The sequence below is a fragment of the Carcharhinus amblyrhynchos genome, chromosome 3 (genome assembly GCF_965287045.1).
Source record: "Carcharhinus amblyrhynchos chromosome 3, sCarAmb.v2.hapA, whole genome shotgun sequence".
Classification (NCBI taxonomy): domain Eukaryota; kingdom Metazoa; phylum Chordata; class Chondrichthyes; order Carcharhiniformes; family Carcharhinidae; genus Carcharhinus; species Carcharhinus amblyrhynchos.
The window spans coordinates 73146511-73162084 of NC_137326.1; the positions used below are offsets into that span (position 1 = coordinate 73146511).

The 15574-nt window shown below is 43.7% G+C and overlaps 1 protein-coding gene across 1 annotated transcript in view; it reads right to left on the reverse strand.

Moving 5' to 3' along the window:
• Window positions 1–6790: 6790 nt before the first annotated feature.
• The window catches only part of ankmy1 (ankyrin repeat and MYND domain containing 1), an 81067-nt gene continuing 72283 nt past the window's right edge, over window positions 6791–15574 (reverse strand). Inside the window, exons 15-16 of the mRNA XM_080186125.1 lie at window positions 11291–11451; window positions 6791–7709 (exon numbers count right to left, since the gene is read on the reverse strand). Coding sequence (XP_080042251.1) covers window positions 7594–7709; window positions 11291–11451 — 277 coding nt within the window. The 3' untranslated portion in view covers window positions 6791–7593. The remainder of the gene's footprint in view (window positions 7710–11290; window positions 11452–15574) is intronic.

Consider the following 15574-nt stretch of genomic DNA (forward strand, 5'->3'; position numbering starts at 1 on the left):
TATTTTTAAAGTTGTATTGCAAAAACCACAGCTGCCAATTTCTGCACAGCAAGATGTCACAGGCAGCAATATGGTAACTAGCAGATCATCCCTTGTAGTGAGGTCAGTTGAGGAATAATTATTAGTCAGCACATTGGGGGAAAATTTCCCCATTCTCTGATTAATGCTGCAAAATCTTTTATGTCCACCAGTAAGAATCTAATGAAAAAATATTTGGACGACCTCAGACAAGCCACCTCTGTCTGCAGACTGGTTCATCTTGATGGTAAAACCTGGGTGGCTTCTCTGTTCAGGCCCCTGTTCAATTGCTATCAGATCTTCATGATGTAGCGCAGCTTCTGAAATGCATAAATGTATGAATTTATGGAGGCATTTCATCTGTTTGTGAAACCTTGCAGGTCAAGGTTCGAACTGGCACAAAGTATCTGAGCAGATAAGTGCCTTGCTTAGGTTTTAACAGCCCACCTGCTTGGTTTTCCATTGGGTTAAAGTGGCTCCCAATGCTTTTTCATTTTGACTTATTTCTCCTTTGTTCCCATTTACTGACATGCTTGGGTCATGGTGCTTGGGGAAAGTCAGTACATAGAATCCCATAGAAACCCTACAGTGCAGAAGGAGGCCATCGAATCTGCAACGACTCTCCGAATGAAGACCCCCCCACCCCCCGCCTACCCCATAACCCCTTTTCTGCCCTAAATTAAGCACAGTACCCAAGGTTGTTTCCGATCTCGACTCGAAACAGCAGAAAGATTGTAGCCCCATGCTCACCAGTTTTTAATGATTTGCTCCTTGGCAGCCCCTAATCTCTCAACATTTAGATAAAATTCTGATCTGATTTCCTCTCAGATCCAAATTTGACCTCAAACTTTCCACACTGAACTGTCATAGCTTCACCCACTGAATTTTCTGACGTTTCTTCATAACATCCTACTCCTACCCATACATTCACTGTGCTTCTTTACTTAGTATTATCTGCAAACTTGGATATACAACTAGAAATCATAGAAACCTACACTACAGAAAGAGGCCTTTCGGCCCATCGAATCCACACTGACCACAATCCCACCCAGATCCTACCCCCATATCTCTACATATTTTATCCACTAATCCCTCTAACCTACACACCTCAGGACATTAAGGGGCAATTTTAACACGGCCAATCAAGCTAACCCACACATCTTTGGATTGTGGAAAGAAACTGGAGCACGGAGGAAACTCTTTACTCCTCAGTCATTAATATATGGAGATATAGGGTACAACTTCCTCTTCATTGCCCTGTCAAAGGTCAGGTCCAATACAAGTTAGATCCAGAAGCATGTTTCCTCTACACTGCTCCATGAAACACTCCCAAGTCAAGTAAGATGTTGAGTAAAACTCCTTTTATACTGTCCATTAAACACATACTGAGGTCCCAGTATAGATCTCTGGAAAACATCATTTGCAATATCCTACTAATCAGAGCACATTCACGTTGTGATCCTCAATCTCCTACCTCCCAAATAACTTCCACCCCATGTCTCATATGATATAATATATGTTTTTAACCTTATACAAGAATTGTTAGTACAGCTAGGCTCTTCCAACTATTAGTTCCTACACTCCCACAACTTCCATATCAACAAGTTCTTCTCCAAATCACATATCATCCTGACTTCCAACTATATTGCTTGTTCCCTTACTGTCATTGGGCCCAAAACTGGAACTTCCTTCCTAATATAACACTGTACATTCTCCTACACTATGTACTGCACAGTTCAAGAAGGGAGCTCATCACCACTTTCTCAAGAGTGATTTGGGATGGGCGATACGTACTTGCCCATGGAGCTCACATTCCAAGACGAATGAAGAAAAATAATTTATCTCTTTGAGGTTTATCTAACTGTATGAAAATTAGTTGTTGTGCTTCATACATTACAACAGTGACTACATTTCAAAAAGTACTTCAGTGGCTCTTGAAGCACTTTGAGATGTATTGAGGTCTCCTGAGTTTAATTAATAGTGTCACAAGTAAGATTATATAAGATTATATATATATAAGATTATATATATACCACAGTTGACGTGGTATATATGGATTTTAGTAAGGCGTTTGATAAGGTTCACCATGGTGGGCTTCTGCAGAAAATGCAGATGTATGGGATTGGGGGTAATCTAGGTACTTGGATCAGGAATTGGCTGGCAGATAGGAGACAGAGGGTGGTGGTTGATGGTGAATATTCGTCATGGAGTTCGGTTACGAGCGGTGTGCCTCAGGGATCTGTTTTGGGGCCACTGCTGTTTGTAATTTTTATTAATGATCTGGATGAGGGTATAGTTGGGTGGATTAGTAAGTTTGCTGATGACACCAAAGTCGGTGGTGTGGTAGATTGTGAGGAAGGGTGTCATAGTTTGCAGGGTGACTTAGACAGGTTGCAGAGCTGGGCCGCAAGGTGGCGGATGGAGTTTAATGTGGAGAAGTGTGAGGTAATTCATTTCGGTAGGAGTAACAGATGTGTTCAGTATAGGGCTAACGGGAGGACTTTGAATAGTGTGGAGGAGCAGAGGGATCTAGGTGTATGTGTACATAGATCCCTGAAGGTTGGGAATCAAGTAGATAAGGTAGTTAAGAAGGCATACGGTGTCTTGGCGTTTATTGGTAGGGGGATTGAATTTAGGAGTCGCAGTGTCATGTTGCAACTGTACACAACTCTGGTGCGGCCGCACTTGGAGTACTGTGTGCAGTTCTGGTCCCCACATTACAGGAAGGACGTTGAGGCTTTGGAGAGGGTGCAGAGGAGGTTTACCAGGATGTTGCCTGGTATGGAGGGGAGGTCCTATGAGGAGAGACTGAGGGATTTGGGGTTGTTTTCGCTGGAAAGAAGGCGGCTAAGAGGGGATCTTATTGAAACATATAAGATGATTAGAGGTTTAGATAGGGTGGATAGTGATAGCCTTTTTCCTCGGATGGAGAATGCTAGCACGAGGGGGCATGGCTTTAAATTAAGGGGGGGTAGTTATAGGACGGATGTCAGGGGTAGGTTCTTTACCCAGAGGGTGGTGAGGGATTGGAATGCCCTGCCTGCTGCAGTTGTAAATGCGCCTAGTTTGGGGGCGTTTAAGAGATCTATGGATAGGTTTATGGACGAAAAGGGATTGGTTTAGATTAGTGGGTCAGTGTTTTTTTTTTGAAAAACTGGTCGGCGCAACATCGTGGGCCGAAGGGCCTGTTCCGCGCTGTAATGTTCTATGTTCTATTACATTAACACTGCAATGAAGTTACTGTGAAAATCCCCTAGTCGCCACACTTCAGCACCTGTTTGGGTACACTGACGAAGACTTTAGCATGGCTAATGCACCTAACCAGCATATTTTTCGATTGTGGGAGGGAACTGGAAAACCCAGAGGAAACCCATGCAGCCACAGGGAGAATGTGCAGACACCGCACAGGCAGTGACCCAAGCCAGGAATTGAACCCGGGCTCCGGCACTGTGAGGCAGCGGTGCAAACCATTATGCCATTGGGCTGTTGTTTTGCAAGTGCTTCTTTTATATCTTCCTGGTTTGGTTGCCTGAGATCTGGCTTCATTCTGTTTGCATGGAGCGAGGATTCAGAGACACCTCAACACAGGAAGAGACTTCCATGTGCGATGTTTGTGCATGGTGATTCCAAAATTGCTTTTGTAGCATCAATTATTCTGACAGCAGATCTTCCTCAGTATTGATTGTAGAATTCAATGAGATGGGTTTGTATAAGTTCAACAATGGTGAGCAGTGAAGCTGTATTTGGATGCAAGCAATTATTCAAGATTCAAGTCACAGGTTAATTCTGGATTTCAGGAGATTTCAATGTTCACATGTAGAAATCAGAGTGGTCCAGTTGTCTAAGCTTTGATGCTGTCTTCAATTTGCAGTCTTGTCTTTGAGACACATGTTTGAACCTCATATCTGACATGCAGGCCAGTTAACCTTTATAACTTCTCTACCCAGAGAGTGGTGAGAATGTGGAATTTGCTACAACAGGAATTAGTTGAGCTGAATGGAACAGATGCTTTTAAGGGCTTGTTCAATCTTGAAAAGCTCCCTGTCGTTGTACAATTTCTGAATGCTACTCAGTCGAAATAATTTGTATGGGAGTTAAATTAATTTGATTTAAATTGAGAATCAAGCATAGGGAAATCTTGTACAGTTTTTAGATTGGAGTGGAGGGTGGAGTAAAGATAAAATGTTGACAATGGATGAACATGTTGGACATTAGGAAGCAGTCTTTTTCAAAGAACTTAATTGTTGTGTGCCAGCAGGGGTGCATGGAGGAAGCAGATACATGGGAGTACCACCACCTGCAGGTTTCCCTCCAAGCCACTCACTATCCTGACTTCAAAATATATTGCCGTTCCTTTGCATTCGTTGGGTCAATATCCTGGAATTCCCTCCCTAACAGCATTGTGGGTCAACTCATAGCATGTGGACTGCAGCATTTCAACAAGGCAGCTCAACACCATCTTCTCAAGGGTAACTAGGGATGGGCAATAAATGCTGACCAGCTAGCGACGCCCATATTGCATGATTGAATTAAAAGAAATGAGTTATTTGAAAAAGAGGTAGATGAATTCCTGAAACAGGAGGATAAATCAAGTGATCAAAGAGAACTTGTGGAGTAGCTGGGAATATTAGACAGTCAGAAGAATAGTGAGTCTGATAAATTAACATGTCCTTTCGGAGCTAGTTGACTTAGGGAATGAGAGAAGTATCCATAACCCTTTCTGAAATTGGCCCAAAGTTTACCTCTGAGCTCTTTTGGCCTGTCTCTGGAGAATGCATGAATTGTGGAGGAAGCCTTGTGGACTGGTGATGCATGAGGCAGCATAATGTTTGGGATAGGCAGGTTTGAGGGACCAGATGGCGTCTCTTTGCTCAGATGTTGGGAGTCCTTTGCTAGCTTTGCACAATCGGACAGCGAGTTCATCCAAATAGAAAAGGACTCCCAGCAGGTGTAGTGCCAGCCAATGATAGCCATTTAATTTTCTTGTCCCTTGTATTTTATCTCCAGTAGGACCTCACATGGTGGCATCTTCTTCCCTTTGAGCTGTATGTACACTATTGTGTTTGTAATGTCTTCACTAATATAAATTGGGTTCAGTGGGCAGTTGTAGAAATGCTGAAGTTTTAACATTAATGGTTCAACCTGTTTGGTTTGTCAGAGCTATTAATTCAGATGGATGTGGCATGGAGTTATACTGTCATCCGGAAAATGATAGCTCATTACCATCCAAATACCAATTCAATGGCAATAATAAAGAAGCAATGGGCCAGCATCCCATATCTGAACCTAAACAATAAGCTTATTATAGAAGGATCTCGAATTCCCTTTGCACCTCACCTTTAATGAAGCTTTATTGTGTACCTGACTGTTGATTTATTGTGGAAAATATGATGGCATGGCATTGAAACACCTTTACTCTGTATTTAACCCATGCTGTGCTTGTTCTGGAATTGTTTGGTAGGGCAAGGGAGTGGAAGTTGTACTCTGTATGTAACCGGTGCTGTATCCACCCTGTAAGTGTTTAATGAACAGTGTAAAAGGGGTATTACTCTATATCTTACTTGACTTGGATGTGTTTCATGGAGCAGTGTAGAGGAAGCATGCTTCTGGATCTAGTTTGTATTGGACCTGACCTCTGACAGGGCAATGAAGAGGAAGTTGTACCATATATCTAACCTGCCTCAGAATGGTCTATGGGAAAGTTTTGAGAGAGCTTTGTACTGCATCTAACCAGCACTGTATCTGATCTGGGAATTCTAGGCATAACTGCATTTTGAATGATGCAATCTATGTCCAACTGCTTTTGAAAGCTGACCTAGTGCTTAATTGCCCAGTGTGGAGCGAACTTTAGTCTTTTCCTCTCTCTTTCCCTGATCCTGTAATAGCTGACCAGCAAATGATTGATGGAGGAACATATCGGGATTTTAGTTTATTGGCTATTAATTGAAGTCTATCATGGATACTTTCTAAGATTCACTGGGGTCATTTGTTTCTTTAAGCAGCCTGATTTTTTTAACTGCGCATAGTAATAACCAAACCAGGCAATAGCTTCTGCAGTGGCTAAACTGAGTTTTCTGAGTCCTCCACTATATTTTGTCAGGGGACAGTCTTCAGTGACATGAGTCATTGATTGGAGGGCATCATAACTGCAATCTGGGCTAACTGCAAAGGTCCACTTGTGCCAATTTGCTGCACAAAGGTTTTAGCTAGTAGGGAACTGGGTGACGAGTGCCCAATATTGGCACGGTTGAGTGCATGGGCGGGTTGTGAGATTTGTGTTGAGGAACTCATTTTTAATGGTGGCACGTTGGTTCCATTCCTGATGTTACAGCGCCTCTGCTGTTATTCCTTGGTATGGTGGTCATAGCCGTACAGACTGGCATGATGGAAGGCAGGCAGCAGGTTCAGTGGTCAGGCCATTTGTAGCAGCAGGTTCAGATTGATGTAAACCTTCTCTTGGAGCTTTCTTGTTGCAATTCCTGCCTTAAGTGAGGGGACAGGACGTAGATGAAGAATAGGAACCAGGGCAGTTGAGTTGATTGGAGATTATACATATTGTTATATTGAACTGGGTATCTATAAGGCTGAATGATTTATCTAAGTTAACTCAGACCACTGTACTTGTAACATATCATAGTTCAGTAGTGTAAGAGTATAACTTCCTTGCATTGAATGTTTGTGTCTTTCATTGGTGTGTTCCTTTAATCTCTCCAAGAGTAGCTATCATGAGATGAGGCAAGACTCATTACAAAACATTGCTTTATTTCACAGTGACATGAAAATACAGAGCAACAATTATAATCAAATTCATTTATTTCCATCTTATCTTAGAGTGATACAAAAATAACAAACATAGGACACCACGCCACTCAATGAGTCATTGTGATTGACTTTGAGTTTATCTTGCACCTTTATTTCTTCACCTCCTGGCAGAGTTTTGTAGTCACCCTCCCCCCATGCTTTAGCACCTTGCCTTGCTTGCTAAAAAGTTGACTGCAGTGTCAGCTTTGCATCAAACTTATACTCTTCTCAGAGTGAGAGTTACAAGACAAAATTGGCAACAACCTCTGTTGAATTCAAATGAACAGCAGCAATGAGTGTGAATGATCACTGAAATGTCAAACTACGCTGTCTTTTCTCTAGCACACAAGTTCAGATTTTGTGTCTGGAAGCAGCTGATTTACACCAGCAAGCCCTACCTACCTTTGTGTAACTGAATATCTTAAGCATGGTTTACCTCAATAGTAGAAACTTTAATATATTACACTAAAATCTTTCTATAGTAAAATGGCCTGAAACATAACACCATTCTACGAGAGTTCTTGATGAGACCATATAGAGTGAACTCTATTTTGCACCCATCTAGTCCCAGAAATTCCTGGAAGAACTTTATGTGACAATGTAAAGGGAGTTTTCATCAATGTAAGTTCTGCCCTTGTACTGCTTAATATTGGCACTTGTCCAAAAATTTATTTAATTTCATTTTGACATCCATCACCATAAAAATGTTTCAACACTCAATTATCCCCATAAAAATGTATGAGAACAGCGAGAAAAGAGTAGATACAAATCCCTTTAATTATAGCTGTAGTTGTCCAATTCTGCCGATGGTGATGTTGATCGGCTCCAATTCAGTCCATCTTCCCCAAATAACGACATATCATCTTTGCCCTTTCTGGTTGCGCTACGACCTAGAAACCAAGAGAGATTTTGTCAACAAATATCACAAGATTAGGATAAAAAATAACCATTTTGGCTCATTAAAGATTAACCCTCCAGTATCCCAACTCTCTCATCAGAGACCATTCCTGCAGCATTCCAACTTTCCCATTGAAGCCCCTTCATCCAAGGCCATAACTTTCCTATTGAACTCAATCATCTCTCTCGTACCCTAATATTTCCACCTCTTTTATAGCGCTCCAACTCTCTCATCAAAACCTATCCTTTTCAATTCTAAATCATCTGTTAAACCTCATCAATATTTTTCTCACACAGAGGATGATGAGTGTCTGGAACAATCTGTCAGAAGTAGTGGTAAAGGCGGGTACAATTTTATCTTTTAAAAAGCATTTAGATAGTTAAATGGGTATGATGGGTATCAAGGGATATGGACCAAATGCGGGCAATTCGAATTAGTTTAGGGGTTTAAAAAAAAAGGGCGGCATGGACAGGTTGGGCTGGAGGGCTTGTTTCCATGCTGTAAACCTCTGTGACTCTATCAATCTATGATTCTATAATAAGATAAAACCAGAAAACACTGGAAAACTCAGCAGGTCTGGCCGTATCAGGGGAGAGAAACAAGAGTTCAAGTCCAATACTGTGTCCAATACAATTGTGTGGAGTTTGCACATTCTCCTCGTGTCTGTGTGGGTACCCTACGGGTGCTCTGGTTTCCTCCCACAGTCCAAAGATGTGAGGGTTAGGTTGATTGGCCATGCTAAAAATTGCCCCTTAATGTCCTGAGATGCATGGGTTAGAGGGATAAGTGGGTAAAATGTGTAGAGGTACGGGGGTAGGGCCTGGGTGGGATTGTGGTCGGTGCAGACTCGATGGGCTGAATGGCATCTTTCTGCACTGTAGGGTTCTATGATTCTATGATTCTATTAAAAGGATTATTTTTCAGAAGTCAAAGTTGACTCGAAATCTATAGTATTTTGCATTTTATTCCCAATGTCAATAATTCTCCTGGTCCCTCTGTCACCCTCATTCTCCCAGCAAATCTCTGACAAATCAGTTCTCATCAAAGCCAATTTCTCATGTACTCAATTCTCGAATCAAAGCCCATTTCTCTGGTAGCTGAGCTCTCCTATCAAAACTCATTCTTCTAATATGCCAGCTTTCCCATAAAAACCCATTTCCCTCATAATCCAAACCATCCACATTTTGAGTGTCCCCTGCATTCTTCTTTTCTACTCACGCCTTTAGATTATTCTGCACTTTCAAATCTTCCTCCTTCAAGTACCATGCCTTAAGAGGGCATTGGTGACCAATGACTTCCATTGGATTGGCCCATGATCATGCTTGGCAAAGTATTGCAGTGGTTTGCCATGGCCTTCTACAATATAGCTGACCAGGAAACTCTCCCATTCGCCATCAGGTGTATTTGAAGGATTTACAGGCTGAGAATCCATCTGTTCAGCTATGTTATGAACTCACTTTCCTTGGCCATCAAGCTCTGGAGTGGGACTTCTGGCACAGAGGTATGGACACTACCCACTGTGCCACAAAACCTCCTCATACTTTCCAATACCTGTTTCAAATTTATTTTTCATTTATTTCAGTAATGTACAAATTAATTTTCTGGCATTGTGCGCCGTTAAAAGCACGTCTTAGTGCCAGCTGATAATTGGCTGTGCACTGTGCAATTTTGACACTTGATCTGAGAATGTGGGCGTTGTCTGGCAAGACAACATTTGTTGCCCATCCCTAATTGCTTTCAAACTGTGGTTCTGGGCCTTTGTCCAATCTGCCATTGACTTCAGTTATGGTGGATAATACTCCAGTAGGTGTGGATGTCTGTGGTGCTAATGGTATGAAACCAGGTGTTCTTTTATTTTGTACAAACAGTCATACAAAACAGTCCTGTTTGAAATGAAGTCAATGTTTCTTATAAAAGTAGCCGGATAAGGTACTCTTACACTGGCTTTCAGGAATGTCTGCAAGGTAAATTGTTCATGTTATTCATGAGAGCCCTCAATTCACTATTGAGAAGACAGCTTCACTCTGCAACCTCATTGAAACACTCTGTTAGAAAAGATGAAAGGCAGCATTGTCTGTCAAAAGTGGAATTACTAACTTTTTTGAACAGGTTTATCCCTCTGCCAGATGAGGAGAGAGGGACAGAGGAACGCACCTCACACTTTCAATGAATAGGATGTGAAGAACAATTTAGCTCGTTGGAAGTTTAAAGAGGCAGGAATCTGAGCAGTTTTGAGTTGAACATTTGATTACAGGCCAGCAGTGTAGCAATTGTCCTGAGGCCTTTCAATAATCTAATACAGCAGATGATTGCAATTGATGTGCTGCATTAGAATTCTCCAAGTCTGGAATGCCTGCAGCGCTGGTGACAGCTTTGCATGAGAAGATGGGGAATGTTTAGTCTGTGTGCAGTTATTGAACAGTGATGTAACCACCTGTATATGCCAGGGTGTGTATGCCTGAAATAAGTGAGCATTAGGCTAAGTTAATGGGATCAGAGGGAACATTATGAGTGAACAAAGAACAAAGAACAAAAACAGCCCAGGAAACAGGCCCTTCGGCCCAATGAGCCCGCGCCGCCATCTTAACACCACCAGTCTCCCCCCCCCACCCCGCCCATGACCTTGTCTAATGTTTTATGGCCATCCACATTGAGGGAAACTAATTTAGGGACAATTTGTTACTGCCAATCAGCCTAACAGCACATCTTTGGGGTGTGGGAGGAAACCGGAGCACCCGGAGAAAACCCACGCAAGCACGGGGAGAATGTGCAAACTCCCACAGACACCGGCCCAAATCCATGTGTCTGCACAGCAATCAGCGATAGTCACTGAGCTGTCGTCTTGCCCAGTATCTGGTCCAGTTTAGGCACACACTAACGACATGAAGCACTAGGCCAATCTCGAACAACCAAGAGCAGCCCAAGTACGACCCATCGCGTGTGTGCCCCTCGTTAGACGCAAGGCGGACCGACTTAAAACCTGTGAATGAAAAGAGAAAAAAAAAATTATTGTTGTACCATATCCGTTTGCCTTACCACGGACGCCCCAAAGCTAATGACCCTTATTTAAAATAAGAGTGTTGAAATAAGGTAAAATCATCCATATACTTAGACATGTGAACTTCAACCCATTAACTATCCTTTTTCTAGACTGTAAATTTTGAGAATTCTAATCTTTTATTGTAGTTTATTGCTAGTGCACTGAGGACAATCTTGGTGGGGTACTGACTGCATCACACAAGAGACAGGGACCAATTAATTCAACTCATAGTCAATGCAAAGGGATTGGAAGGAATGTTCCATTCTTTATTTAATAACATACATGCTCTTAGTCCGATAGGCTTTGATATAGCAATGATAAGTCATTCCTCCACAATGTCAGCCACACTCTCCCTAGTCTCTCTCAGATCTTTATGGTTTGACCGGTAAGTTTTCTAAAGTTCTCTAATTATAAAGGACATGCTTTCTCTTGGTGATAAGGTTTTGTTGTCAAAGTATTGGCAAGTTACTGGGTTCACACTGTAAATCTGGGAGGGTTGTCAAAACCACTATGCAGCAAACACATGCACTTACCTCTTGACAAATGGCACTCATCCTTGTGGAACTCATTCCAAGCTGCCATCTTGCAGGCCTTGCTACAGTAGTACACCTCCTTACACCGGCTGCAAGGGATCAGCCGAACACTCACTGAGCGGCCACAGTAATAACAGAACTTGAACTTGAACAGTTGTCTCCTGTTAAATCAGGTGGAAGGACAGACATCTGATTAGTCAAGGTAGAGGGTGTGCAATCAGGAGCTGCCAATGGGGCCAGACTCTCCACCCAGTGTCAGGGCAGGACCTGTACCCAATTTCCTGAACCAGCGTTTGTAAACAGATATCTCTGCCAATGAGAGGGTGACTAGCTCAGCCAGGTGCACATGTGACACCGAGGAGAGCAACAGGTAGCATTCAAAATTCAAAGAGGTAACCAGAAAACAGGATGTTCCAGACCAGGGATGGTGAGAGGATGGGGCAGCTGGGAAGGAGAACAATGCTCACTGGAAAGCCTTCTCCCTCCAGAAGGGCTATTGGCAAGCTGTCTTATAAAAATCTGCATGTCTTGTCCTGGGATACTTCAGTTGTGAAGCCAGAAAACAGGGCACTTTCTCTGCCCCCACCTCTCTCCACTGGCAGCACTGGTAAAAGTCATGTGCTCAAACAGGAGAAAGATCCAACCTTAAATGGTTCAAAGATACACCCAGATACTGGACCTGCGAGGATCCTCTCTCCTGAAGATTAGTGTTGCCAGTGTTATCAATGTATGAGTTCCTTTGTTACCTTGCCCATGTTGCCACTCTTCCCATGAAACATTTACCTGTGTATAAGTGTCTACAAGTTATTCAGCTATGTGAGCCTCCAAAGTCAAATCTGATTCTATGTTTACTTGCCTTTGTCTTTCCCACAGAATGCAGGAAAATGGGATTAGTGCACCTTTAGTGGTAGTTATTGACGGTGTAGACTCAATGGGCTGAAGGGCATTTTCTGCCTCTCTAGTAACAATGAGATCATTGTTTTTGGTCGCCGCACTTACTCAAGGATATTTTGGCCTTGGAGGGAGTGCAGAGGAGGTTTACTAGGCTGATGCCGGAGTTGAGGGGGTTGAGCTATGAGGAGAGGCTGAATAAACTAGGCTTGTACTCGTTAGAGTTTAGAAGAATGAGGGGAGATCTCATTGAGACGTATAAGATGATGAATGGGATGGATAGGATAGAGGTGGAGAGACTCTTCCCGCTCAGAAAGGGTTGTAGGACTAGGGGGCACAGCCTCAAGATAAATGGGGGGCGGTTTAGAACGGAGTTGAGGAGGAACTTCTTCACTCAACGGGTGGTGAATCTCTGGAATTCTCTGCCCGAAGTGGTCAAGGCTGCCTCGCTAAATATTTTTAAGACGCGGGTTGATGGGTTTTTGATAAACGAGGGGATTAAGGGTTATGGGGAGAGGGCAGGAATGTGGAACTGAGCCACGACAGATCAGCCATGATCTTATTGAATGGCGGGGCAGGCTCGAACAGCTAGATGGCCTACTCCTGCTCCTATTTCTTATGTTCTTATGTTACTAGAGAGGCAGTGCTCGACAGACTAGAGGGACTGATGGTGGACAAGTCCCCAGGACCAGATGGAATGCATCCAAGGGTTCTGAAGGAAATGGCAGAGGTGATAGTGGATGCCTTGGTGATTATTTTCCAAACCTTGCTGGATTCCGGGGAAGTGCCGGAAGATTGGAAAACGGCTGATGTTACGCCGCTGTTTAAAAAGGGTAGCAGGCAAAAGGCAGGGAATTATAGGCCGGTTAATTTAACGTCTGTTGTAGGAAAAATGCTTGAATCTGTAATCAAGGAGAAAATAGCGAGGCATCTTGAGAAGAATTGTTTGATAGAGCAGACGCAGCACGGTTTCGTTAAGGGGAAGTCGTGTCTGACAAATTTATTGGAATTCTATGAGGATGTGTCTAGTGCGGTGGATAGAGGGGAACAGGTGGATGTGGTGTTTCTCAATTTTCAGAAGGCGTTTGATAAGGTGCCGCACAAAAGGTTGTTACAGAAGGTTAGGGGGCATGGAGTTGGGAGTAGGGTGTTTGCGTGGATAGGGGATTGGCTGTCAAATAGGAGGCAGAGAGTGGGTGTCAATGGGTGCTATTCGGATTGGCGGTTGGTGACTAGTGGAGTGCCCCAGGGATCGGTGCTGGGGCCTCAGCTATTTACAATTTATACAGATGATCTGGAGGAGGGAGCCGAGTGTAAGGTGTTGAAATTTGCTGATGACACAAAGATAAGTGGAACAGCAAATTGTGCGGAGGTAGTGGAAAGTCTGCAGAGGGATCTAGATAGGCTGAGCGAGTGGGCGAGGACCTGGCAGATGGAATACAATGTTGGCAAGTGTGAGGTTATCCACTTTGGTAGGAATAATGGTAGGAAGGACTACTACTTACATGGTGAAAAGCTGCAGCATGCTACGGTGCAGAGGGACGTGGGGGTCCTTGTGCATGAGTCGCAAAAACCCAGCCTACAGGTGCAGCAGGTGGTCAGTAAGGCAAATGGGATGCTGGCCTTCATAGCGAGGGGGATTGAATATAAAAGTAGGGAGGTCTTGCTGCAACTGTACAGGGCACTGGTGAGGTCGCAGCTGGAGTACTGTGTGCAGTTTTGGTCGCTGCACTTGCGCAAGGATATTTTGGCCTTGGAGGGAGTGCAGAGGAGGTTCACTAGGCTGATACCGGAGTTGAGGGGGTTGAGCTATGAGGAGAGGCTGAATAGACTGGGCTTGTACTCGTTAGAGTTTAGAAGGATGATGGGAGATCTCATTGAGACGTATAAGATGATGAATGGGATGAATAGGGTAGAGGTGGAGAGGTTCTTCCCGCTCAGAAAGGACAGCAGCACTAGAGGGCACAGCCTCAAGATAAGGGGGGGTGCAGTTTAGAACAGAGTTGAGGAGGAACTTCTTCACTCAAAGGGTGGTGAATCTCTGGAATTCTCTGCCCGTTGAAGTGGTTGAGGCTACCTCCCTAAATATATTTAAGACGCGGGTAGATAGGGTTTTGAAAGGCAAGGGGATTAAGGGTTATGGGGAGAAAGTGGGAAAGTGGAACTGATCCACTTCAGAACAGCCATGATCTTATTGAATGGCAGGGCAGGCTCGAAGGGCTAGATGGCCTACTCCTCCTCCTATTTCTTATGTTCTTATGTTCTTATGCGCTGTATGATTCTATGGCTGGGATTTTACGACCTTGTTCATCCCAAAACCAAAAAAAACCACCTGCGGTCAAGGGGCTTTCCCATGCTCCACCTTCCCATAGTCCACTCCAGTGCACACCTTAATAAGGAGCTCCTAGTTTTGAAGTATTCTAGCCTATCTTGTGATTCTTTATGCTCCCTTAGTCCGCAGTGGCATGCATAATAGCCACCTTTGGGAACCCTGTCCAATTAAAGATGGCAGATAGACCAGTTTAGGAGGGCCCGCTGTGATGTTGGGCTGGCTGTGAGGATGCTTCAGAATGGAAACACTGTCAGCAACATTACAAAGTTTAAAAAAAGTCTTTCATGGTCTCTGCTGTCAGGCCATTGGTGTTGAAATGAAGCCCCTCCATACCCTAGGGGATCTGTGCTGGGCTGATGGAGAGAGTATTGATGGAACCCTGCCCTGCCCTGCAACCGGGAGGCCTCCTCAAGTTCAATTCTGGGCTCTGGAAACTGACCTCAGTGGATGTTACGGTGGCAGAATCCATCCCATGTTAGCAGGATCCTGCTGACAGTGGCACCTCTCCCCCAATTAACCCAACATAGAGTGAAATTATCAGCATAAGAGTCTGAGATGGAGCCATAGTCACGACTTCAAAACTAGGGATTGAAAAGAAAGATACCCATCAGTAAGGATTTGGGTGGTGGTCAGATGTTCAGGTAAGGCAGTTTGAAATTATTAAAAGTAATTGTAGATAATTTGTCAAAGCATTTGATTGTGGAGTTTGAATGGTGCAGTCCAGGTGGCACAGTGATACAGTGGTTAGCACTGCTATCTCACAGCGCTAGGGACCCAGGTTCGATTCTGCTCTTGAGTGACTGTGTGGAGTTTGTACGTTCTCCCTGTATCTGTATAGGTTTCATCCGGGTGCTCTGGTTCCCTCCCATAGTCAAAAGGTGTGTAGGTTATGTGGATAAGTAATGGTAAATGCCCAGGATAGAGAGGGGACATAGGCTGGGATAAGATGCTTTTTTGGAGTGTTGGAGCAGACTTGATGGGCTGAATGATCTCCTTCTAATATGAATACCAGTCCGGCTGTAAACTATATGGCCAATAAAGCTTCCAAGAGCTAGTATCAA